Raw genomic sequence first — 27636 nt, 5'->3', positions numbered from 1 at the left:
TGCGTGCCACATTTAATATCGAGCGTTGTTGGCAATCCGCACGCGGCTTTATGGGAATCGTCGCCCGTTCAGCACGCCCTTTCGCTTTCGATCGATAATAATTATTCTCGTAAATTCAGGCATAAACGCGCGCGTATGAGAGGCAGGTACAAGAGGGAGAAGGAGAGAATAAGGGCGGAATAGTCGAGCCTGCTTGGTTAAATACTCGTAATGACGTCTCGTAATTGCATCGAAAGTTTCCAGGGAAACTGTAATTATCGTACGAGCTCACTTCCAGCGATATCTTCAGGCTCCGGTCGCCTGTAATCGACGGGACGCCAAACCTGAAGAAAGGAAAGCCGCTTTTCCGACGGAATATTTTTCCAGACGGGGACGGCGTTATCTCGAATCGAAAAGAGGATCGAGGGCTTCATAATGGAATCCTCTGGGTTCGACAGAGAAACAGAAAGAATGAGGGAAAAAAAGGGAGAAAGAAAGAGATGCTTAAAAGTGCGTCATTTGAAATTTTCTCTAATCCCTGTTCCAATTAAATCAATTAGCGCTGACAAGAAGATTGTTTAATTCTCTTCATTTGTATATACGCGTCACGATTCTCTTGTGTATACTTTTTCTTTATAATCGCCATTTTTAATCCCCAACTGCTTTGTTAAACACAAGCATTCATTCCAGAGATGATAAATGTACACATATATACCCTAGTCATAAATTTTAAACTTTCTAGTTTTACTTTTATGAATTTATATTAATAAATCTTGTTAGCAAGATTAACGATAATAATGATTATTTAAGTACAAACAATAATCTTACACGTATCTATTTTAATTAATTTCTTTTACAATTCCACTTTATCATTTTTATCGAATGTAAAATCGATGAAGATTAAAGAAAAAATGACGATTAAATGGAGTTTTAATATCTCCTAATTCTTTAAAAAATATAACGAATATCGAAGTAATTATATTCTTTTGACGGTGATTAAAAAAGTAATCAACTGTTTAGAAAAGATACAATTTTGATCAATAAATAGATGTCGTTTGCAGTACCTAGACCGTTCGCTCATACTCGATGATTACTTGAAGATTCATTGGGCTGTCATGTTGATTTGAATAATTTATTCGAGCGATCAACCGTATTAATATTCATTATTCGGTCAATCATCGTCACTTGGATAATTATCTGCGTAAACGTTCATTATTCGGCTAAACGGATGCGTTTGGCGATTGATTCGGTACTCGGAATATGCTGAAGCTATCCAAACATTTCTATCAGCAATGCCGATATAGCAATAGTGATTTGTGATTCAGAGATGACTAAACTTGCGCTCTGTTTGAAAGATCATCCCCTGAAGCCATCGCTCGTCATATCTGTACAATATCGTGTGCTTACGTTTTAAGCTATCAGTTCTAAAGATAATCATGTACTTGTAATGAACTTACATTGCGCAACATTTTAATAATTAAAAAAAAATATATATATATATATATATTCTTTTTACCAGTCTTATGAAATCAATTCTACTTCTCCATTTTTGTAGCAACTATATACATAGTTGTATCGTACAATTAAACTTGAAATTGATTATAAATAATTCACTTACCCCACTAAAAGTTTTGACGTTATGAAGAGCATTCTGCGCTGCCAAGGCTGCTTTTCTGGTGTAAAAAGTAACGAAGCAACATCCTGCAACAAAAAAATGAACGTAAAATTAGAAATTATAATTAATTATTGCATTTGGAGAATATTAGCTTAATTAATTTCACTAGCTAAAAATAAAATAACATCGTTTCCTGTACGTCGACTAAATATATTTCGCGAATCATAATTATTTAAAGAGAAAGATGCTATTATTTCGGCAGTAAGTGAATGATGAATTTCACAGTGCGGATTATTATTATAACCGATGTGATTATTAACGAGAAACTTTGTGATAAACGCGAATGGCCGCGAAGTTTGCACCATCGGTGACAGGTTCGATATGGGAGAAACGATCAGAGGAGAAAGAGTGAGGTCGGTTCTCGAGGACCTCATCAAGGCTCTTCCATATCCCTCGGTTGTCGAGGCTGGACGACATCCAAGCCTTAACCGGTCGATAGTTACGAGTTGCCAAAAGTTCGATACACCATCTCTTTCTCGAGCGTCGTATACTCGATCCCTGTCTTTCTTCGATATCTCTAACGTCCCAGGTGAATCGTTAGTTTGTCTAGAGTCGGAATAAAGATAATCGAATTCTTCATCGAAATAGAAACAGAAAGATAGAAGTTTCGCTAAATGCCGTATAATGTAAAATGGTTTTGTATATAGAAAGAATTGCCAGGACCGAGGATCTGTAGAAATAAAAATATGTTGGGAAATCGCGAGGATTTTTAGAACGACAGCTGTATGGGAATAAACATTTGTCGGTTTAACTATTTTCATTTCAAGACTCATTGTCAGTAAAAATAAAAAAAATTGTCGAAGAATATATACATACACGCACACATAATTTAATACTAAAGAAACACTAATAATTTGTTGAATAAAATATTTGAGACTTGGAATCTGTGAAGAGACAGAAAATTCTCTCTGAAACCAAGAGCTATAAAATGAAACATTTGTAAGGTAAAATATGAAAATTTAAATCTATAAATTTATGAAAAGTAATTATGAAAAATTTTTCTTGTATATATGTGTGTATTTGTATATGTGACTAGAAATTTTTAAATCAAATATCTACATTTAGAGTCTTTTAGATCATTTTAAATCGTCATATCGAGACAATTTGGTTACCATAGTGATTAGATTTTCCAAATATAACATATGCCCCAGGACTCTCTTTGTGCTAAGTAAACAACAGATAATTAAGGTGTCGTGAGCGCGGAGTTAGTAGTACCGCAAGTTAATAACGGTCAGGTTCAATTAACAGGTTTCCTATTTACGGTGTATAGGAAATTATGATAAACCTGTAACGCAGCGCTGAGCACAGAGAGTGTAATTATAATGCGATCGCGGTAATAGTTTCGGTAACAAGCCTTCCAATTACTCGAGGAAATCCCGATATTCCGCAATGTTTTGTTTGGCAACGCGATATTCAATATCGCACTGAATAACGCATGGTATCGGGATGAATACATAATTGCGAATCGTGCAACCCGATACGTAGCGAAAGGTCCGGAATGTTAGGACCGACGTATTAAGTTCAACCTAATCGAAAAAGGAGTTTATTCGAGGCTATAGGTTGCGTATAGCATTTCGTTTTGATCCCTACGTAATTTGAGATCACGCAGAGGAAAGCTTCATTAATAGAGAGATCGTTAACAACGGGATAATTTTACAAAGACGTTACGAAAAATATAATAATGCAAAAAGAAGCAGATCACAAGGATACACGTCTAATGTGTTTTAAAAAAATTTCGCGTATTTGCTCTTTTAACGCGAATTAATCGATACTTTTTTCATCAATTTTTAATTTCAAGATAATGAAGAAATTCATTATCGTGTTCCCAATGAAGTAAATTCTCTCACATGCATGATTTATTAAGGTAAGTGACATTCTCAACATATTGCCAGTAGGTTTGTCGTAAATTACGGCATGAAGACGCAGCCGGGAGCCGGGAAATTATGTTCTGGCAAGCAAGTAATCTTAAGGCATCATCGCTCGATAGACCTTTAAATCACTACCTGCAAACTGCTTTCACGCATCCTTTTGCCACCCGTCGACAAAGCTGTTGTAATGCTCGTGTCTACAAATGGTCTTATTCGTTCAGGTACTAACGTTAACTCCCTCGCATTCTTGCTTGTAAATTATTCCGTCTCTTATTCCTCAATTAATTTTAAATAAAAAATACTTTATTGCGTGTGTGCTTACAATAATTAACAATTTTCGTCCAAAACTATAAAGTACATACAGGTTTTTAACTGATTTTTGTTCTCTTCATTTGCCTCGTTTTTAATCATTATTTAATTTGTATTTTGATCCGAGATTTAAAATTATAGTCAGTACTACTTTAACAATAATGCTAACGATGCTAAATAAGAAAAGAAGGTAATATATATTTATATTGTAGGCACAAAATAAAAATTAAAAAAAAATACGATAACATATATTGTATGTGTGTTCACGAGAAAGAAGGAAATAATTCTGATAACTTTATTGCGTGTGTGTTTACAATAATTAACAATTTTCGTCCAAAACTATAAAGTACATACAGGTTTTTAACTGATTTTTGTTCTCTTCATTTGCCTCGTTTTTAATCATTATTTAATTTGTATTTTGATCCGAGATTTTAAATTATAGTCAGTACTGCTTTAACAATAATGCTAACGATGCTAAATAAAAAAAGAAGGTAATATATATTTATGATGTAGGCACAAAATAAAAATTAAAAAAAAATACGATAACATATATTGTATGTGTGTTCACGAGAAAGAAGGAAATAATTCTGATAACTTTATTGCGTGTGTGTTTACAATAATTAACAATTTTCGTCCAAAACTATAAAGTACATACAGGTTTTTAACTGATTTTTGTTCTCTTCATTTGCCTCGTTTTTAATCATTATTTAATTTGTATTTTGATCCGAGATTTAAAATTATAGTCAGTACTGCTTTAACAATAATGCTAACGATGCTAAATAAGAAAAGAAGGTAATATATATTTATATTGTAGGCACAAAATAAAAATTAAAAAAAAAATACGATAACATATATTGTATGTGTGTTCACGAGAAAGAAGGAAATAATTCTGATAACTTGCTCGATTCACAACGCACATACGGGATAGAATATAATTGCTCCGTACGCGCGTTGTACAGGTAAATTGAGATTAATAATTAATAAGTAAATTATTAAGCTGTGCACGATAGTATTCTCGGGTATTCCCAAGTGCATCTGCAACACGGCCCGAATAGCGATAGTTTCCACGACTGCGTGTCGCGAACCGGTGTAATTTCTGGAACTAGTTTGGACGGCGTGTTTTTGCCAGAGTAACAGCTTCGTTGGTCATTCTGCACAAGCTTGGCCAAAGAAAGCGATGCTGTTAAATGATTACTAGTAGTCTGTCATATATCGATGTTTTCGAGTTTGAAAAAAAATAGGGGACGTACTATGTATAGTCCAAATTTATATTTATAATTTTTAATCCACATGAAAAATAAATATTTATGAAGAAAATTAGAATTCGGAAACAAATATATCGCACAGGAAATCATTACTATCATTATGCAATAAAAATAGCTTGCTTGAAGTAAAATACACGCGACTAGAAAAAAATGATTTACTATGAATGAAACGGTTATGTTTAGTGCCGCGATGCCAAGAATACCGTATATAAATTATAAATTAATGCAACCAAATTAATTCACTTTATAATTCATCTTCTCTCTTTCCCAACAATGAGAATAGTAGCGCGCGAATAAGGTCGAAAGTTAATTCTAATTTTATATCGAGAAAATTGTTGTTTTTCGTGATTGCAGTCGAGTGAAAATCTTTAAAAATAACGAGACGTAACGTCGCACGAGAAAGGAGGATAACGACAAAAGCGAGTTCCTTCCAGCTACTTAAATGAACCGACCGTCGTCATTATAAGAGAGAGGAAACGAATTTAATTTGAGCCTCGAATTACGCCGTCTGCAAAAATCACGGTACACACGAACGAACGGACCAACACGGAGATGTCCACCATTAGGAATTCCCAATTCGGGTCGTAATTATCGCTAATTGGACCGCGGATTATGCCTGTACGATATGCGGCGCGTGAAACTCTCGTCGTTCGAGGCGCAAATTACGCGTTGCATGTACTTCTATACATACACATATAGGTATATGTATTTCTGAAAGCTTCGAAAGACACCGAAAAGTCACGAATAGAAAAAAAAATCATTTTAATTAACCCGAATTAAAAATTTCGCAATCGGAATCTTTGGCAAAAAATTAATAAAAAAAAAAATTACTAAGCACTCCTTTTAATTTGTCAGGATAAAAAGAACGCGCCGAGTAATCGATCGATCGAAATGAATTGGCCGATCGGAAACGATGCATTATCCCATGCGCTCGCGACTATGGCACCTCGGTGCGTGATTAGCGTCCACGGGGAAATCTATCGCAGACATGGATGCGAGCTAATGCCGATCCCCGTTAGAAATCCCCTGATGTAACTAGTTTCGCTTCACACGATCCGAATCAATATCGCTCGTCTAAAATCGTCGGCGATCGTCGCCTGGAAGTATCTCCAATTACAGCAAACTTGTGTTCGCGCATTAATAGCGCCGATCGTTGGCGGTCGTGAAACTTTTTTTCTCGATTCTCTCTTTCTCGGTGAAGATCACGAGATCCCGTTCGATGACCTTTCTACCTTCTTTCAAATCGCGCGTGTAAGAAGAGAGAGAGAGAGAGAGAAAGAGATGAAGCGCTGAATCGGTCAATTACGTCGCCGTGTTCGACTGTGTCTGTGCTCTGTTGGTGGTGGATAAATCGGAATAGCCATCGGATTCTCCCCAGCGCCAGTAGAAATGTAGGGACAGTAGTAGCTAATTTCGTGGAACTTCTCGGAGAGGACATAAATTTCCACGTTATAAGAAAAAGAGCTATCGAGCAAAGTATTTTTTTGCATTTAGAGAAAGCTTCTGTTAGAAAGACACGCGAGAGAAAAATTGTCCAGTTCGATTGCAGATCGTTGTTTAAATTGATATTAATTGGGAAATGTATAATTAATCAATTAGAAAAACGATGAAGATGAATTTTTTGTCAAGGGAATCTCGATAAGATTTTTGTCGAGAGAGGATTATGTGTTTTAAAATGATAGAATCGACAACTCCCCGCCGCGTAAACCTCTTTATTATACATATTATATATATAACTATATAAATAGCAAGAATTTTTAATTAATATATAATAATATATTTGATATATTTGATATATATATATATATATATATATATATATATATATATATATATACGTATTATTATATATTATAAAATTTCATAATAATTATGTTATTATTTGATATAATCTGAATTTTATAATTTTAGTTTATTATTCAATTGAATTGTCAATGCTCTGTGAGGACTTTTAAAAGCTTCGCTGAGTCGAGATCAATCATATATGCGGACTGTCGTTGAATAAATAACTTGTTAATTATCTTTCAATTAGTTTTAATTAACATTCGATGTGTGCGTGACAATAATTCATAATATTCGATAAATTCTAACGTAACCAACCGAGAAATGATTGCGCGAAATTCGATGTTAAACGGTGAAAATGCTTTCGTTGCTTTAAATAAAACTTCCGCCGTTATTTACAGCGGGAAAATAAGTTTCATAGATAGAATGCGTGGTTCATAATATACGCAAAATATTCCGACGCATATACATATAATATACTCATAATCAGAAATAAAGATGGAATCGTGTTGATTGATAACGAAACATCCTTGCGTTATGCCTGGTATTTATCCGCCCTCCGAAGCCAAACACGAGCCAAATATGATTAATTAATTTTAAATATTTTTGCTTGCACATTCGTTACATAATTTTCAGAGGATTGAAGCTGTGTAATTGGATCTCGTGAATTCGCCAAGTACGATGAATATAACGTGTAAAGAGAGTAAAGTGTTGCGCTGATTTGTTTTATTGTCAATTTACGGCAAATATTCAGGGCAAAGCATTGCAAACATCATTGTAAATAGAGACGGAATGCTAATGGGGAGAAATATTTCGCGATTCATCAGCGTGTTCAAATAAAACTTGTCAAATTTTCAAAACGTTTTTCATTTATCTCACCGTAATTATATTCAAACATAAATTCTAGTTTGAGTTTTACCTCAAAAGATGCGTATAGAAAAAGGATGTGCGCGCTGGTATCGCACGTTTAATTCGGTGTATCAAGAGTAGATACCTAAACAAGGGCCTTGCACAAAGACATCACTCTCCGAAATTCACTCGAGAGACTCCCAACATGCGTAAATCGGGTTTAACGAACAAAGATAAGACTGAATTATACCCGCGGTTATCTCGCGGCTGTACCTACAGAATGCTTGACCTTTGATATCAGGGGGCCATCGCTGCGAGGTGCAAACAGCCAGGATACCCCCGGTATTCCTGGGCACAGGTGTATGGGTGCGGTCGAGTGTGCTCCTCAAGCCGCAGCGCTACCTTTGACCGATCAAGCAACGTAAATTCTCTGATTAGACCGAGAACAAAGCCGAGTCTCTAAGGAACCCCCGGCTCGATCACAATCAACTGCAGCTGCGTCAAGACGATCGAGTTCGGCTGGAAAACGGAGGGTGAGTGAGAATCCTTTGCAATACGAACCTTTCCAGAGTCTCTCTCGTTCTCTTTCTTACATTGTAGTCTCTGGCACAAGAGATATCGTCAGATTTGATTTGCAAGATCAAACAGAGATGTTGCTTCCAAGATGTTTCTCATGGTCAATATTTATGGAATATGTAACATAATTGTTTTGTATCTTGGTAGTAAAAGATCTTTATCGGTTTTCTCGTTTTACAACTGTCTAGTGCGTCTGCGTTAGGCAAAGTTTTCATTTATTTAATAATGATCTATTTGATACGATTTCTTAAATAAATTACATCTGAATAATTTGCTGCAAAGTGTGAGATTGAGGTGAATAATCTTGTATAAATGACATAAAATTATTATAGATTATAATTTTATTATAATTATAATTGTAATTATATTAAAATTATATTATAATTTTATTTAAATTTTATTATAAATTATACTATATTATAATACCTAAATTAGCCGTAAACATTATTTATACGTGATTACTGTCATTTATTGCTATTATCTCGTTTATTGAAATAATTTTAATCATCGTGAAAATTCAAACAAAAAACGTCGACTTGATTATTTTTGTTCCTAGAATACTTTACTCTGCGACATTGAGAAAAGAATAAAACACACTTTATTGTAATCACTTATGCATCGTTTTCGCATTCGAAAGAAGAAAATTTCTTGTTTATTGCTCTTCTGATTTTCGCGATCGGTTTGTGGAGAATTCGACTCGAGGATCGATCGAGATCTCGAGAGAATTTAGTTTGTGTTATCGCTTTGTGACTTGTATTTGTTGATCGTGAAAACTATCCGGACCAAGAGAATCTCCCGATAGTAGAAACGATGCAAAAGAACGCGAAAAGAAGAACCGCGACAAATTCCAGATCTGCAATTTCTTGAAAATCCAAGAAGTATAACCGCGAGCGAAAAATCTAAAATATGATACAAATATCTCCACGCGCGAGTTCGAACTTAAATTAAGCGGAAGTAAATCGGGGAAATAGAATAACGAGCAAGAAGTTCGGGAAAGTTTTCCAGCAACTTCTTGACTAGATTAATAATCACGCGCTGATAAAGCTAATCTTACGAGTGTTCGCGCTATAAACGCTGTGCGCAGAAAATTATATAGTGTAACTATTATCTGAGATACATATTTTGTTTCAAAAATAATTGTATTATAGTCATTTTTAATTTTTATTTCAGCCATTTTCATAAATTGCCTAATTTTTAATCATTTTTATAAATTATTTTTAATTTTTATTTTAATCATTTGATAGAGCGCGTTTTTCCAGATTTCGTCGAGTTGACAGATTTAATACGCGATTCTCGCGCGTATTATGTAAATTCTACATAACATACGCAAGTGAATATTTGTTGTAATACGTTTGTAATAAGTACAAGTGCAAGTTGATTGCATTTTCTTAAATAAACGACCATTTACAATGGTTAAATTTCACAAATTACATCTCGCCTCGTTAGCCGGTTGTGCCAGTTGCGCTCTGATAGTGCAAAATCGGGCGAATCGAGGCAATCAGGTGCGTCACGTGGGATTTGCGGAGTCGTACGTGTAGAGGACACAACTCCCGTGAGACTTTTTGTGTACCCGATCTGCTCGAGAAACGCGAGGCTCTTTTTGCCGTGAGATTACATACGCGTCGTGTAACATGCAGGAATCCAAACATGTAGCTGTATATGCATATACATGCAGGATGTATTCTGAAGTTTCTCTTCTATACAGATGTATAATATAATGTCAAATATAGTTCAAAATTCTAATATTTATCCAACGGAATTTAATTCATAAATTAATTTTTCGTAAAAATAATAGAGCTTTGATTTAAACAAGTTTAATTAATTACAAACGATACTTTTGGACAACCGAATTTTTTCTTTATTTAAATCTGAATTATATGATTTATTTATTTTTAAAATGTTGCTGTATTTTATTAATGATGATAAAATTATGTAATAGAGCGTAAAAAATATTTCTTCGTGCAAAGATCATTTTTTAGTCATTAAAGCTGAAAAAAACTATTCAATGAAAGCATCTGTTATTCTTGTCAGTTCATGAATTTTAAAGCATATAAATTAATTCTTTCAATGAAAACTCTCGATAAAGGCAGAAGGAAAAATAAATAGCCGTGATTATTTGTAATATTTCATCAAACGTCTGTTATCATAGTAAAACGTAATTTAAAGGAATTCTAAATACATAGGTATACGTATGCAAACTCTGTGCGTTCTCTCAATACGTTTTTTGGCCGGATAATATCGCGATATATTATACTTATATCTGTTCGCCATTGATATTCCGGCCGCGTAAAAGATGGCTTTTTCCCACAGGATAATATCCCTCGCAAAGATCCGCTCCAAGCCGTTTTCCACTCTGTTTCCTTTTGCACAGTAACCCGCTCGTATCTATTCGTGCGCTTCGCCGTACTTGAGTTGAGAGAGTACCAGCCTTACGCTGATAAGATATTCCTATTTGTCGCTAAACTTATTGTGATCAACCGGCCGGTTCGATCGTTTCGCCGTTGTTCGAACAAATTGCCCGAATATCGTTTCGATATCGCCCAATTAAGTATCGATTTGCTAAACCTCCTCTGTTTTCGCAGACGACTCGTATTACAAAACATATCCGGGACAAAGTAGAAACCACGTAGGATGTAGCGAAAGCTGAAAAATAGCCGGCCGGCGCGACGGTGCAGACATTTCGAGAGTTTAATTTAACGGTCGGCCAGAAAAAATATAGCGGTCGCAAATTTTCCCCTAGCCTTTATCAGGATTTTTATCGCTGCTTGTCGCGTATACCACACTAGTTTTGTATAAGCTTAGATTCTATGAAACTTCACCGAATGTGCGCTCTTTTTTTTTTTTTTTTTTTGTATCATCCTGCAACAAAGACAATAATTGAGATGAAATTGAGTTGTAATTGATTATACGGATTTGCCGTTATTACCTTTCATCTTCTTAAGTTTTAACGAAATTAATATCTTTGATATAACTATCTTTGAGACGAGAAAGAGCAGGTTGTTGTTCAATAAAGTTAAAGCATCTTCAGGATTTCAACTCAATTGAATCGATCAGCTCGAAAGCCGATGTAAGTACCGAGAGAGATAAGCAGCAGGACTTCTTTCGTTCTTAAAGTGCAAAGCTTATAGTTTGCGGGGAAAAGAACACGAAAGCCTCTCTCTTTCTCTTGCAACCGCTATCTAGATATCTACTTTCGGTTTGAAAACAGCATTTATGCCAGGTATTAGAACGTCACAGTTAGATTCAATCGCACTATCGCGACCAGCATAATGATTTTTCCAGGAGGGAATGAGGTCTCGTGGGGGAGATATATAGGGTGAGCCACATAATCCCGGAAAATCTTCCCGGGCGTGCTTCCTAATATACGCGCACATTTCGATTTCTGGACCGCAGATGAGATTAATGGCGAGATTCCCCGGAACGACGTACGGGCGGTCGAGCGAAGCGAATAATCCAAATTGCTAGCAGCCAGTTAGTTAGTCGGCGCTCCCACTAATCTCGACGATATTAATTCGCACGCGCGTACACACAGACACACGCACGCGCGCGTTGTTCTCCTGCCGCGAGGATTCTGCGGGCAAGTAGTGCGGGTAGACGTTAAGGTGGACGGCTGGCGAGACCCGTGATGATCAAGTGTATAGTATAATAAACGGATCTGTCGACGTCAACGCCAGAAGGGGCCGTGAAGCAGGTGTCCCGTTCGTCCTTCTCGAGAGCAGGGACGCAGCGGGCGAAGTCGCGTGTTAAGATGTCCGGGATAATTGCGCGTTAATCGTGTCTAAACGTCGCAGGCTGGATGAAATAATGGGAGAGAGGAAGAACGCGGAAAAGAAAATATATGACATCGATTAATATATGTGTTTCTTTTAAAGGAAGGAAAACATGTAAATTTAAGAAATTAATGAACACTCTATTAAATCAAATATGTCAGCTCGTGGAAAATCAAGAAATATTTTTTTTATTACTAAACATATTTTAAGAATTATTTTATAATTACTCGACTTACTGTAGAATTTTTGAATAGAAAATCCTTATTGTTTGATACATATGTGTATGTATAAAAAAAATTAAGGTCTTCAATGCTTTTTATAATATAGAACATAGTTAATTTTATACAAAAAAGTAATATAATTACACATTACTTTAGTAATAGTTTTTATTTTAATATCTTCTATAGGAAGAATTTTAATACTTTCTTCTATAATAAATTCTATTTATAATAATAATATTTCTTATATGTATATATACGTATATAATAATTTTTACATATGCATATAGATGCTCTGCATTTCTTTGATATAAAAATCGACTTAATTTAAAGTTAGAATATTAGAATGTCCACGATGATAAAATTATGTTTTAATATAATCTGAAAAGTGGGTCACAATCGAATTTCTCAAATGTAATGAATCAAAGAACTTATGGAATAAAAAATTTATAGAATTGAAGATGCACAATTTTAAAAATATATGTAGTAAAGATTAAAGTTTCTGATAGTTAAGAAAAAATGACTGCGATATTAAGAATGTTTAATTTCAAAATTTCGTAATACGATATTTAACGTAACGTGAATAATGATAATGAAAAATCCGCAAATGCAAAAGATATATTTCGACGAAATAAATTTGAAAAAAAATTTATAATAAAAAGCAACATTAAATTAAATATCTTTCTGTAATTTAAAAAAATAATATTATACAAATTTTCAAATTAATCACGTATATTCTATTTCATTATCTTGATTACAATTAGGCAATAAAATTTTATAATTTTGATAATCTAGTAATATATAAAACACAATTCTATTTTATTTATGTAAAGCGATTTAATGTACGCTAAAAGTAACACATATTGTATACGTTGCATGAAAATATTCACGTTATTTAATAATAATAGAAGGAATGAGTTATCAAATAATCAAGAGAGACTAAGATATATCGATAAGACATACGTTATAAAATATCGTGCATTTTTTCCTGAACAATTTGAGCATTTCCCGTGATCGATAAGACTCTCATTGACTTCGAAAACGTTAATCAAATACACGTTCATTATTATTTATGCCATTCATCATAATGAAAAAGTCTGTTCGTGTGTGTTCTCTTTTACTTTGAATATAAATGTCCGATTTGATGCGCGTCAGAACAATGCAAAATAATACATCTGCATATTACGTTCTGCTTATTATTATGCCCGCCGTTGGAAGGTAACATATGAACATCTACAGTATAATAAACGAATCAGTCTCCGTCAACGCCGCAGGGGAGAGTCGAGAAACAGGTGTCCTGTCTGCGATGTCGTGCGTAAATAAATGATGCAGTTCGTCCATCCTCACGATCACGTTTACGAGTTGCGCGATACTTTCTTGAGGTCGTATCATTTCGGTTGTATTTTAACAAAAGCAGCGTATACATCATTTATAAAACCGATAGACTGTCGATACCTGCACGATATTACTGCACGTCGTATTATTTTGGCGAGAGTTTCACATTTTCCATTATCTTTTCATATAATATATATATATATATATATATTTATTTATTTTGATATGAGAAGTTTAAAAAAATTATAAAAAATGAAAACTTTGGAAAAATTAGGTTAGCCGCGAAGAATTTATTAACATAGTTCTCATGTTATGCAAACATTTATTATGCAATTTAAAAATTACATGAAAATGTTGATATTTGCTTTAAAAAAACATTTGAACCAAATTGTATAACTCAAACCATTAAAAGCACTATCGTTTCTAATATATTGGCAATGTACAAAACATATATACCATATTGCCATTTTAGCAATTTATTTTGAAAACAATGTAATCTAGATTTTGACATACAAATGCATACACGTACACTGTATCGAAGCTAGAATTTCAGCAAAAATGTATATATATTTTTTTCACAACGTTATCAAAACTTTATTTATTTTCAAAATAAATAATTTATTTCTGCAATATTGCCTTGATTGTCAAATTGTGCAATCAATAAACAGTCGAATCATATACGCACGGTCACGTGGTCGACATATTCCACTTACAATTAGATATCATCTGAATCACGTACATATACAGGGACACGCTCCGAGCAATAATTATCACTTAGAGATTGCACGGACAGAGACAAAGCTTAGATACATGCTGGATGTCTCGACGCAGACATTTGTTATCCCACCTGTCACTTGACTCACGTCGCGACTCCTATCTGGCTCGTCTATCACTAGGATAGATATCTCGATTATGCTCTCTGAATGTACCTCGTGTATGCGGGTAAGTTTATGAGGCACGCGCGCGCGTGCAAATTTTGGTCACGTTGCGAATGATCAATGAATCTATTCTATTTTCCATTCAAATACGTCATTACGAAAACGGTTCTTCGAAGAGTGTATAATTCAGATGATATATCGTACACTGCGAAATTAATTGTACACGGAATTTTCTCTTAGAATTTAATCGTGGGATAATATGGTATTGGAAAAATTATATTAGAGTTTCTCTGATAATATTTACCACAATAAAAAATATGTACATAGTAAAATTAATCGAACATATTTTATATCTTATTATGGTAGATATTAATATTTTTATTGTGTATTTCTAGGGTAAATTTTGAGAGAAAATTCTCTCTGTGTAGATATTTGAATTTTAATCTAGTATAATCGTAGTTGCAAGTCTAAAAAGAAATAAATAATCCATGAAAGATGAATTTATGAAAGCTTCTTGAAATATTGTGTAAATCTTTTTTGAAAAATAACGAATTTAAAGAATGTTTTTGATCGTATAAAAAAGTTGATTGAAAGAAGAGACATTAATGATAAATGTCAAAATACAATTACGCATTAAAAAGTATATCTTATATTAATTACCCTATTAGTCAATTTGTCTTATTAATTTTAAACCTGCAAGTCTTTCCATTATTTCCGTAATTAATCATACTACTTAATTTTGTCATATCTTGATTTATATAAAATCAAGTAAAATACTGTCCCTCTCTCTCTCTCTCTTTCTCTCAAAATTCATTGATTTGCTTCGAAAAATGTTTCGCATACTCGATCATCATTTTTGTACGCGTAAGCAAAGTTAATAAAAGTAGCTTTCACATCATTGCTATTATTTTCCACGCTTCTTTGCATTATATTCACATTTTCAGATCGATAATAATCGCACGGTTGTAATTTAACGCGAGAAAAGGACGCCGGCAATGTCTGTTTCCGGGTGTGCAATTGGTCGGCATCGGAAGAGGTCAGCCAGACGACGGATAAGCACCAATTATTAGAGTTACCAGAACGTGTATCGTTCGTTATCCGATTAAGGTGGCTGAAAAGATATCTGATAGGAATCCGATGAGGCTCGCTGGCCGGAGGTAAAGCCATTACCGCTGTACGGCATCGGGAAACGTATGAGCGTGTCTACTGGTGCAAGAATGTTTCAGTATTGCTACAGTAAAGTGCAATAACGGCGTTCGTTAAGAACATTTTTAACATGTCGAGGTTTTTCCTTCAGTGACCGACATCGCTGGGGTATCGTGCTATGATACAGAAAGATATGACCCCGAAAGAAATTCAATACGCTGCTAATTATATTTGCTCTATTTCATATTGAAGCATATGTCCGCGAAAGATAGTAATTTGATTAAATAAAAGGATAACAACATATGAGAATTTTTTGCTGCGTCAATAGACTAGTTTTAGATTTTTAACGAAATGTGTAAATTTCTAAGTCGACATTTATTTTAAAGCTTTTATGTAATCGTATATATTTAAAATTAGAAGATTTGATATTTTTTAAATTTATATAATATGTCGAAAAAATCTAATTAAGAATCAACCTGTTAAATCAATCATTTAAAAACGTTGCATAAAAGCGTATAATTATTATATTTGCATTCACATGTTTGCGCGAGTCCATATTTAGCACATAGCGTTTATATCTCACAAAGGACGTAATTAATCTGCAAATGAATATAGATACCGCGGTTATATGTAGTGCATAGCTGGATTATGGAAAGCAAAACATTAATAGTATAAGTTGAGTTGGAGGAGTAATATGGTTCAGTGTATAAATTACACAAAGTGCACTGCCGTTGATTTGATCAACATAAGCGTTCATAATATGTCACACAGATTTAAAAACATTTAAATTAATATTATTCGCGCAGTTTGTATATCACAGCTTATCTCAGATTATTCTTCCTTCAAATATCTCTATATTTATATTTATCATATTCTTGTATCGTATAGTTTTATATTATGTTCAAGCAAGAGACTAGACAAATTTATTTATTAATAAATAAATTTATTATTAAATTTATTAATAAATAAATAAATATATATTTATTTATTTATTACTGCAAACCGTTCTCGAATTACAACAGTTGCAAAAGGAATACGTATGCATACGTGTAGAAAAGGTATCAATGAAATAAGTAGTATGTTACGCTGTAAGCGATTTACGCTCACAAAGCTTCCGCCGCAAAGCTTTGGGATAATTGCTTGCCAAAGTCCTGTTGCCGTTTGAACGTGCTGCCGTCTCGCTAGTACGACGTTAAAGGCGGGTTTTCTATCGGCAAAATTCGTAGCCCACTTCCTCGCATCTTCTGCTTTTGTGGTTTCGACGTTTTCCTACATTCTACGCTTCTCTGCAAGCTGCATGATGCCGCACTGGCATCGAAAAGTCGCCTTGAGAAAAGCTGGCTAGAAAAAGCAAAGTGAAGACACAAGAACGCTGCTTTGTTTTCCGTTCTAGCGTCTAGCAGCATTGATTTCAAACCAGAAAGACGTTTATTGTTGGTCTCTTTGAGAGTTGGACAGAGATTGCGAATAACGAAAGATGAGGAAAAATTGTGAAAATAAAAATAATTGTGTACTCTTTAGAGCAGAAAGAATCTTAAAATGGCTCGATATATATATATATAAAAGGAGTAATCACACAACCACGAAACAAATAAAATCAATATTCTGTTGCAGCTGTGAAAATTGCAATTTCTTAAATATCAGATCGTACAATCTTTCTTATCGTGCAATCCTTATTTCGCCCAAGTACTTACTTTTTTATTTCGCAATGTGTTTAGTAATTTATGATTATTTATGAAGTGTAATAAGATTACGTATTTTGTTAAATAGTGTTTCTCCGCGCAACATTTATCTCCTTAGCGCAACTTTCTTATGCTAGTTTAATTAGAACGATGAATGGACAAAATTTATTACCACGCTGGAAATAGTGGATGTGGATAATTTAGTAATGCAATCTTGCATTGCGAAAGTTCGGCTGAGATTTTAGTAATTTATGACATTCAATACGTCATAATTCTACCTTATAATAATTTTCAAAATTGCACGTTTAGCGTTTACACATTATACATATAAATTATCGTAAAATTTTTGCAACTACACACTAATGTATTATCAGATTTTATATATATTTCTATACGTGTCATTTTTCGATATTTATATAATTTTTAATATGACATAATTTTTTTAGAACAATTATATTTATATACCTATACATTTTTCTAAAGTTGAAAATAAAATTAAACATTTTCGCATTTCACTATTTTACACGCAATGCAATTTCTTGACGATTATTACAAAAGTCACATGGTGCTTCGCAATTTGCAGCGATCGTGTGAACGAAGCGAGAAAAACGAGCTCGAAAGTCATGGGATAAAGGCGAATTTTCGTCGATGTTAACACGAAAGCGAAGAAGTTTGAGAAAGAATAGCGTTTATTTCGTTCTTTCTAAAAAGAAAGACCGCGACCAGGAAGAGGGAAAGAAAAAAAAACAAGGAGAACCGTCGCGCGTTTTATCATTTTTCTTAAACGTAAAATCGCCGGTAAAAAAAAAAGAGGAGGAGGACGGTTATAAATTGTAAGCCTGCATGAATGCACGAACTCTACGATCCTTTGCGCCTCGGTAATAAAACGCGCCCAAAGCATTCCCTTCTCAACCTCAGATCTCTGTTCCGTTTCTTCCCTCTTTTTCTCCCCTCGAGTCTTGTTTTTCGCCAAGCGTCGATCCGTGGAATCTGTAGAAGCGGTGAATCGACTAAGATTTCTTTCTTTCACACCTTTCGACCATTCATAATATCCAGAATAAATCTGAACCTCTGATTTCTGGTCCGCTTGCCGCGTGACATTTAAAAAAGTACGAATAATTCTACATTGCGTTTAATGAGAAGGATTTGTAGCTTTGTCTCCTTTTTATTTTTATACATAAATTAGAGATGCATAAAAAAGTTATCATAATGGAAATTATTAAAAATAATTATTATAAAAAATAGTTTCCATTTATAATAATAAATAGAATAAAAATCTTTCCTCAATGGTAAAAGTCGACCAAACTGGCAATCATTTATTATAAATAATTAGTTAAAATACGACGTTTCGGCTGTCATTGCAGCCCTTTTCAAGTAAATCTATAAAAAGTTACATAAAAATAATTCTAATTTTAATACATTTCATCACAACAAATAATTATAAATTCATATACAAAAATATGTTACATGCCAAACGTAAATGCATAATAAATTAATACAGTAAATCGAGACAAAACTAATGTGTCTTTTGCAATCTAAAATTTCATAACAAAGTCAAATAAATAAATAAATAGGTAAAAATATAATTAAATCAAGAACACGATCATAAATTCCAATAAATAGAATTTTTGTAAATTATATTTATATATATTACTACAACGGTCGAAATAAAAAAAAATATATCGTTAATTTTGAAGTTGGAAAAATTCGATTAGCTCGGGCATAGCAATAACCAGCACTTACCCATTCCCGACATCGGACGTAAGTAAGCAAAAAGATATCGGATTACACGACTAGACGGCTCGAGTGCTCCTGGTGTTTGCAGTAGCACCCCCGAGTGTGCCGACCGAAAAGCAGGGGTAGGAATGGGCGAGGGCGGCCAAGCGGAAAAACGGAGGGTGCGAGCCACCTTGCGAATTTGTTAGGTGCATATACAGCGTGACTGTTTTGCTTCACCCCTGAAACTTATTTCCGGAGGAAGACTCGCGATTAACCGAATAAACACTGCGAGAAACCTGAGTTTTTCGATTTTGCGTTGCGCGCTCGTCAGAATCCATTTATCATCTCTCTTTCATACGCTGCAAAATATTTCACACTTGTTTCTTTGTATTACACGTGCAGGCAATGTGGCACTTTCGGTGCATGTTTTCTGTGCGGAAAGCGGCCGATTTCCCACGCCGCCATCTAGCAGCGACGCGGTGAGTGAATAAGCCGCATTCAAAGTCATTGTCCACGGCTGAAGCCGTGGGCAATGTATTGAACACGGCTATTCCCGCACCGTGCTGCCGCAAGATGGCGGCGTGCGATCGGCCGCCTCGTGCACAGAAAACGCGCCGAAATAGCCACTTTACCTGCACTTGCAATACAAAATAGTATGTGTATCACGTGCGGATTGACAATGACTCGCTTTCGGCTCGTGCGTCCATCCTCCGCACTCGTGACCAATTGTCAACTTTCCGCACTTGATACACAATATACTATTGTGATAGAATATATAACGGAGAAAATATATCGTGAAAAGAATTAATTATCTCGTATATGTGCGCATTTATTAAATCGCATAAATGATCATACTTCACAGTGATAGAAAGGGTGTTATTAAGGGCAGATGAAATGAAAGATAAGGATACTAGTGAATCATTCGGGACAGAATCGCGCGGATGAGTTGGCTAAAGTGCCGAGATCGCGTTGACGGAGCAAAACTGCCGTTTCTTTCGCGGTCGCGGAGAATAACGAGCCTGTGAAGGCAAAAAACAGTAAAGACACGATAATGTCGAGGGTGGACCGGAGAGATCTCGAGCGAAAAAGGAAGAGAGAGAGAGAGAGAGAGTGAGAGAGGATGGAAGACGGAAGGATGCGCCGGAAGAGTGGTAGAAAGGCACAAAGGGAGAAAACTGGGCCGAGGGCACAAAGAGACGAGCAATCAACTCGCTGCGGTTGACGAACGTGACTTTGGTTTCTTGCTTTCGATAGATAGCAAAGGGGAAACGATTTTTCTCTTCTAATGAGACATTACGGATTACGGATTCTTGATGATCTCGCGAATAATCGCTTGTATGAATGCAGTAAGTTTGAAATGGAATAGGGCAAAGTTAATATATAGCATATATTTGAATGCAAAAAATCATATGATTATTGAACACAAAAAATTCTTGAAGAAAAAAAGCTTTAATATTGCATTGATACGATAGAAACATATGACTTTTATAATAAGAATAATTAAAGATTTTTCAAAGATTTTAATTAAAAATTTGTGATGTCTTTATAGTTGCATTAATTAAAAATAGATGATTTATAGAATTAAAGATATCTAGAACATATTGATGATTTATTGATAATTTTGTGGATGTTATATTAGAATGATCTGGTGGCTGCAAACAATTTTAAAACTGTAAAATATAAAAGATATGATTTTATCGAGTAATAATTATGAAAATAGCGAAGAGTTGGGAGAATTGTATAATGTTGACGTTTGTAAGCAGATCTTTAAAATTCGCGAAAAGATAAAACTTAATCTTCTTTTATGCATTTCAAGGTATTTGAAGCGTGGAAAACGTTTGAAAGCGCAAAAAGCGCTTCAGTGTGATAAATTTTATTGCTATGCTCTTCTCTCTTGGAAGCATCATTTCCATTGTTAAAGTCCCAGATCGCTTTGTTCTTCCCTCGCGAATTTTGCTGATTCGCCGATAAACGTGAAGTCCGTCCGGCTCTCTTCGTCACACGATTTTTTCGTCATTTAATAATCGCTGTCTGTTCCTCCATCGACATAACTTTTAATTCAAGTTCCGCATTTTTTTTTATTACAAAAGTACGGCTCACGTATTCCGATAAAAAAAATTTTTTTTTCTATAATCCGTTTTATTTATTATATAGAATTAATTTCGTAAATTTTTTCCCTCGAGCTGTGATAATGAAATAAAATTTCCCTAAAAAAAGTTTTTTTTATCAAATCTTTAAAATTGACTATCTTTGAAAAATGTTCAGTTTAATATCGAAATAACGTTACGGTTTAAATTTTTCTCGAGAAAAGATATGCTTCTCGTACTTGTCAAAGAATACGCTTTTTATGGTAGCGTAGGATGCAAACCTTAGGAAAGTACCCCAGCCGGTGCAAGATACATATGCAGCATTCCATTTTGCGTCGCGCGGGTTGGAAAAGAAATTTCAGACACGGTAAAGTTAGGTTTCTCATCCTGTGTATTACACGCTGGAAATGTAATCTCTTCTCGCTATCCTCATGTCACGAGTTTTGTAGAGGAGAGAGAGAGATTCGCGCAACAACTCTTCCCTCCGGTATATAACACTCTTGTATCTTTATACGCGAATGTTCGCGAGTGTGCGCGACATGATGAGACGCGTGCGTTCTCGATTTATATGCGTACACTCTTGTGTTGCACGAATTCGCATATGTATACAATGTATTTCTCGCAGCCTTTGGCTCGAAGCTATTCGAAAGCTTTATTCGAAGAGACTCGCTTTTAACCCGCCGGGAGAAACTCGATGCTGGAGAAGCGCGATGGAATGTTGCAGCTCGCGTTACGAGCCGCGTTTTCGAGAGTCGCCAGTTGATCAGAAAAGTGGGAAACAGATTCGACCGCGCGTGCACGAGAATTTTAATTTTGAATCGCGGCATCATCTTCTCGAGCTTGCACGCAATTTTGGTATCAACTAATAGATACGTATAATTTGTAACAGCTCTTTAGAAAATTTTAATCTACAAATAGAAAGGCAATAAGAGCCAAATAAGTTCTATATTAGAATTATATTTGTGAAAAGATTTATAACATAAATTATTAAATATTATACAGAAGTAAATTCGATTCGTCGTACGTTTCGGTTGTCTTTTTCAATCTTCTTCAGCGCATCAATTAAAAATTAAAATATTAGTAGAAATTAATAATAAATTATTCATCGTAATAGATACATATATGTATGTGTTAAATTGAATTGTCCAGATACACAATTACAATTTTTGTCCTTCTTCTTACGAATCTAATGCTAAATATTTTTTCTAAAATAAAAATCTTTTATTTAATAATGATATAAAGCTATTCTTGAAGCCATTATTGGAGAAATTATGGTATCAGAATAGAAGAGCAAAAATATTCTTTCCCATTCAAAGATGTAAATTACTATGTATTACATTTGCACATTACTCTAATTTCGTATGCATTATGTTAAACAATTATACAATATAGTAATATATGCAGAAAAATGTATATGAAGCGAATTTATATTTTAATTTTCTCGAGCGAATTTAATGTTTAATCTGTCAATTAATTAGGACACGTCCGAGATTTTCAACGATACGATTGGCAAATGATAATTGGATATCGGACAGAATCCGTGTGAGTGAGCATTTGTTTTAAATTACTTGCCTTTCGCGGTGCATATTTAAATAACCTGCAATTTACACATCATGTAGATTTGTACTAATTTGTATCATGTACACGACTGTGTTTCATTTATATCATATGCATGATTGTGTTATATTGAAATAATTATATCGACAGGACACAACGCGTGATCGGTAAAGTTGAATGGCAATTAATAAATTGATTTCGACATGCGTTGTTATTAATTCGCACATGAGCGGAGAGATAGGAACATATTTGAGCTTTTTCCAGAAAAATTATATCGCAAGTAATTATGTACGCATATTAATATATTTAATTCAGTACTCTGCGCCGTATATATGCAATTATTATTTCGATATCGAATAAAATTTACATTTTTATATAAATTAACGACGGCATTATTTTGTAAAATATGATATAACAAGTTCTTGTAAATTTATTAAACAGATATAAATGCCCTTGACTTTAATATCGCAATATCGAAACTGTTGTGTATTCATTTATGCAGAAAAAAATTCGCAATTATTTCAATACATATTTTAATTAAAGAGACTCATCGTATTTTTACTTGTTCTTATTAAATTAAAATTTTTATTTTATAAAATAATTTGTTACATTAAATTATTTTATAAACATTTTACGAGAAGATTTTAAATGCAGATTGCAATACTCTTGTAAGAAAGAATTTTTGTTCTCATTCAGCTTCTGAAATATATATAAATGTATCCTATTTATAGAAAGGAAGAAAAATCCCAAGAGAGATTAAAAGATTATAAAAGAAGTGACAGTATTAATATTATGTAAATGATAAGGATGAGCAGGCCAGGGCACCAAAAAGTAGCAAGCGAAGAAAAAGTATCCCATTTATGCATTAATTTAAATATTTTTATAAGTTATATTGTTCGTCTCTCTCCGACTCAGCTTTTAATTTATTAATTTTTTTTGCGATAGATATAAATTTTACATAAGTTAGGAAAGGAAGGCTGCTTAAAAAGTGACTAGCTTAGCCAATATAATAAAGCTGACTCTGAAAAGTGAGACTGAGAAAATACAAAAGTATTATGCGAAAAAAAAGTTGCAAAGCAGGATCTCTGTAATAAAGCAGAAACGCAGCGAATGGCAAACAAAATGCGTGAAAACAACGACGGATGGATGGCTCGCAAAGAGAAAGAGATGCACATTACAGAGCAATAGACGGACTGACAGAAAACGGCCGTGAAGAGGAAACAAGAGATAATAGAGAGGAAAATTCATTTCTACTTGTGCTAAAAAGAGCACAACTGGGGCAGGCAAGCGAAGACAATCTCTGAATCTGTGAAGAGAGGAGACGAAGACCGTGAACAATGACGATATTAATGTCCTCCAACGAAAGCAAGAGAGATAGGATATGGGGATTCATTCCTTTGTCGAAACGAGGAGACGTTGCGTAAAGTAATTTGTAAAGTGGATAAGTAAGGGAGTAAGGATGGAAGGATGGAAGGTGAACGAACGAGATACAAAGAATGGCGAAAATAGCGAACTTCCGAGACACAGGGATGCTACGCTATATTGGATCAAGGATGGATTATACTTATACTGTGATTCTCGTTACTCCGCGAGTAGATTTAGATTCTGGGATTTACATATGTCTAATCAATTGTTTTCACTTTCGCAATCATAATATTCAAGACTTTCTTATGATTACAAATATGTATATATTGTATATACCGATACTGAAAAAAATTGTCAACTTGACTAAATATTATTTTGTTAATTGAACATATAAAAATGTTTAAATTAAATGTAACATTAAATTTAACAAAACGTATATTTGACTTCAATTAACAAAATCGTGAGTTAAGGTTTAGTCTTCACTTATAATTTTATCTTCACTTAAATAATAGAGTATCTAATCCTAATTTCTTTTTAAACTTAATTAAAAATAAATTTTCAAAATAAAAATTTTTTTATTAACTAAAATTATTACATTTCATTATAAATAAAATTAAAAAAAAATATTTTAAATTTCCTTTTCATATTCTTTAAATTATTAAAATTATTTATTTTTATCATCAGTCTAACCGCAATTGCTGGCACTTAAATTTATGAATAATATAAATAAAATTATCTATTATAATTTTCATTAAAATAATTATTTTAAATATTAATAAAATCATTAAAAATTATTTAAATTTTTAAATATTTTTGGAGTTGAAAGGTTTAGTCAAGTTAACAAATTTGTTTTCAATGTATATAGAAGATATAGATTTTGAGTGATTTTACAACACAAAACTGGCAATCTAGAAAAATTGAAAAGGAGAGTTTATAAGATAAGAGATGACACCAGGGTACGACGAGAGTAGGTTGAGAGCAGCAAATCGAGGGAGGGAAAATAGTGGAGTGGATCCTTCGTTCCGTAGCAAACTTGATTAAACGTTCAGCGAACTGTGTATATTATACATGCATCTGTATGCGCATACGTTTATACGTTTATACGCGTATGTCGTCTTGTCACATTTTTCGCTTTAATGCGATGGAGTACAGGAGACGCATTTTGAAGCTCCTTTTTGTTGAGCACTATATTTTTAAAATTTTTACTAACATTTCTATTGATTATTCTATGCACATTATCCAACTGCAGTAGGTACAGTGTTTCGATAGGACATGTCTCACGTCGTTTAGTAGTACGAATCTTCCACGAAGTGTCTGGAATAGAGATTTCGCATGCAACGCCAATGCAATTGCGACGAACTTTACGTTAACAACATAACTTGGCAAAATTTACTTCGATATTGAAATGCGCGAAAATCGTGTCATCGCTAACGTTAACGTTTCGTAATATTCGTCAATTTCTACAGGTTTCCCTGACTTGCCTTTCAATCTCTTTTGACGGATTTTATTATAAATTTAAAAAATTTTTTTCATTAAAATATAAATTTAAATTTCAACGAGCTAGTAAGTATCAGACGCAAAAATTAATTTTTCACTGAAGCCGATTAGTTATGCATAGGATATAAATTTTTCTTGATACCAAATAATTAAATAAATCCCAATTTGGGATTTTTTTACTTTCCGAACGAAAAATTTTACTCTGTGCACGATTAATCAATGTCACTGAAAAATTAATTTAATTGAAACTCCACGTTTGTTACTATATACAGAAATATATTAAAATTTAAATTTGTATTTCGAATTGAGAGCCTTATTAATTCCTTAATTAATTATAATGTTTGTAGCAATTTTCTACAATTTAAATTCCTTCAACTCAATTTTTTCAAACTTCTCTATTATTCTTTTAAACTCTGTTGATGTGAATTTTAGCTCTTCCAAAGCTTCATATTCAATATTATTGTTTTCATCAATTATGAAGTCTAGCTAAACACTTAAATTTGAAGAAATGCTAAACTATAATAATATTAATCGACTTCCTCCCTAACAATCTGTTCAATTATTGTATTCATAAAAGATACTTATCCAATTCGCCGGAATACGTTTAATCGTTCGATCAGAATTATAAAGAGCGCCATTAATTTAGCGAGCTTAATTAGACGTTCAATTATGACGTGCGCGTTTAAATCTAGATTTCTCGGAGAGCGGCGATCGATTGCAGGAACACGCGAGCTCTTTTCGCATCTGATCCCAAATTTTGGACGAAGCAGGTAGTTAGATATATATATATATATATAGAGAGAGAGAGAGAAACGTCAGGTTTACGGATCTGCGAGCGATGCGAAAGCCGATAGAGGCAACTTTACAGTCCACCGGTGCCACATCGGAGCACCGTAATCTCGTAAATTGTCCGTCCGCGCTCGTCCGATCGGGAATGCGAAATTTCGACAATGCTTCGTGAGAGAGCCGTTCGCGTCCTGCGGAAAGGAGATACGACGTAAAAATGGAAGCTAGATGCAGCGCGCAAGAGAGACGACTTACAAGGTAATTCCGCGGAACAAGTTTTTAGTTTGGCCACTGGCGGTTACTCTGGGACACGGAGTTAAGAAAAGTTGCCCCACGGCTTGAATCTCTCCCCGGCATACGGGATGGAGCTCCGCCTTTTCTAACGAGATTACGAAAATTTTTCAAATTCTCCAGAAGTACCTGGGCGAAGCCTCGACGTCGCGAATTTTCACGCTCGTCTCTTTTCGGAAGAAAAGGACGAAACCGACAAACCGACCCCGTGCCAATTTATATTGCGAAGTATCCCGACAATGAGCCGGCGATGCGCGTTATGGGAGAAGTTAGAAGCGACGAATAGCACGTGCGAGCAAATGTTCATGAAATAAATGTCAGAAAAGTTGTCGAAATGAACTGTACTTTTGCTACGCGTATTACTATTGCTTGTACCACGTTTGTATTGCTCGTTCGAGATCAACCCGACATTAAGCAGAATTATTTCTCGCGAATTCGTCATGATTTTTGGAACGATTAATTAAATAATTATAAATATAAATTTAACGTATAAGACGGGCAACAAGAGCCAAATCGCGGATGACAATGCGTTATCCTAACGAAACTAAATAATTTTTCGTTAGAATTAAATACCGGTGCACAAGGCACCAAATTTTTACTTGGACACGGCCAAGATTTTAAATATGAAATAATCTCATATTTTGAGATTTAATTTCAATACCCCTTTAACCCCCCTACGGAAAATAAATAAATGAATGCAAGAGAAAAATATAGATCCGAAAATCGCTGAATCGGGAATCGAACCCGAGACCTTTCGCTTGCCGGGCGACTGCTCTTCCAGCTGAGCTATTCAGATCCTTTCGATTCTATACTTTTCTCTGTTATATATCGATGTCAGGATCTGAATAGCTCAGCTGGAAGAGCAGTCGCCCGGCAAGCGAAAGGTCTCGGGTTCGATTCCCGATTCAGCGATTTTCGGATCTATATTTTTCTCTTGCATTCATTTATTTATTTTCCGTAGGGGGGTTAAAGGGGTATTGAAATTAAAATCTCAAAATATGA

General features: G+C 34.2%; 1 protein-coding gene across 13 annotated transcripts in view; it reads right to left on the bottom strand.

The window, feature by feature from the left end:
• Positions 1 to 27636, bottom strand: part of LOC114936050 (CUGBP Elav-like family member 1-A) — a 194155-nt gene that overhangs the window by 135109 nt on the left and 31410 nt on the right. For all 13 annotated transcript variants that reach the window (XM_085481653.1, XM_085481654.1, XM_085481655.1 and 10 more), the window contains exon 2: positions 1598 to 1680. In XM_085481653.1, the coding sequence (XP_085337779.1) occupies positions 1598 to 1680 (83 nt within the window). The remainder of the gene's footprint in view (positions 1 to 1597; positions 1681 to 27636) is intronic.

The sequence above is a fragment of the Nylanderia fulva genome, unplaced genomic scaffold (assembly GCF_048542155.1).
Source record: "Nylanderia fulva isolate GAGA-0341 unplaced genomic scaffold, ASM4854215v1 Scaffold19, whole genome shotgun sequence".
NCBI classification, from domain to species: domain Eukaryota; kingdom Metazoa; phylum Arthropoda; class Insecta; order Hymenoptera; family Formicidae; genus Nylanderia; species Nylanderia fulva.
The sequence above is the reverse complement of the archived record's forward strand: the minus strand, read 5'-3'. Positions and strand labels throughout refer to the sequence as shown.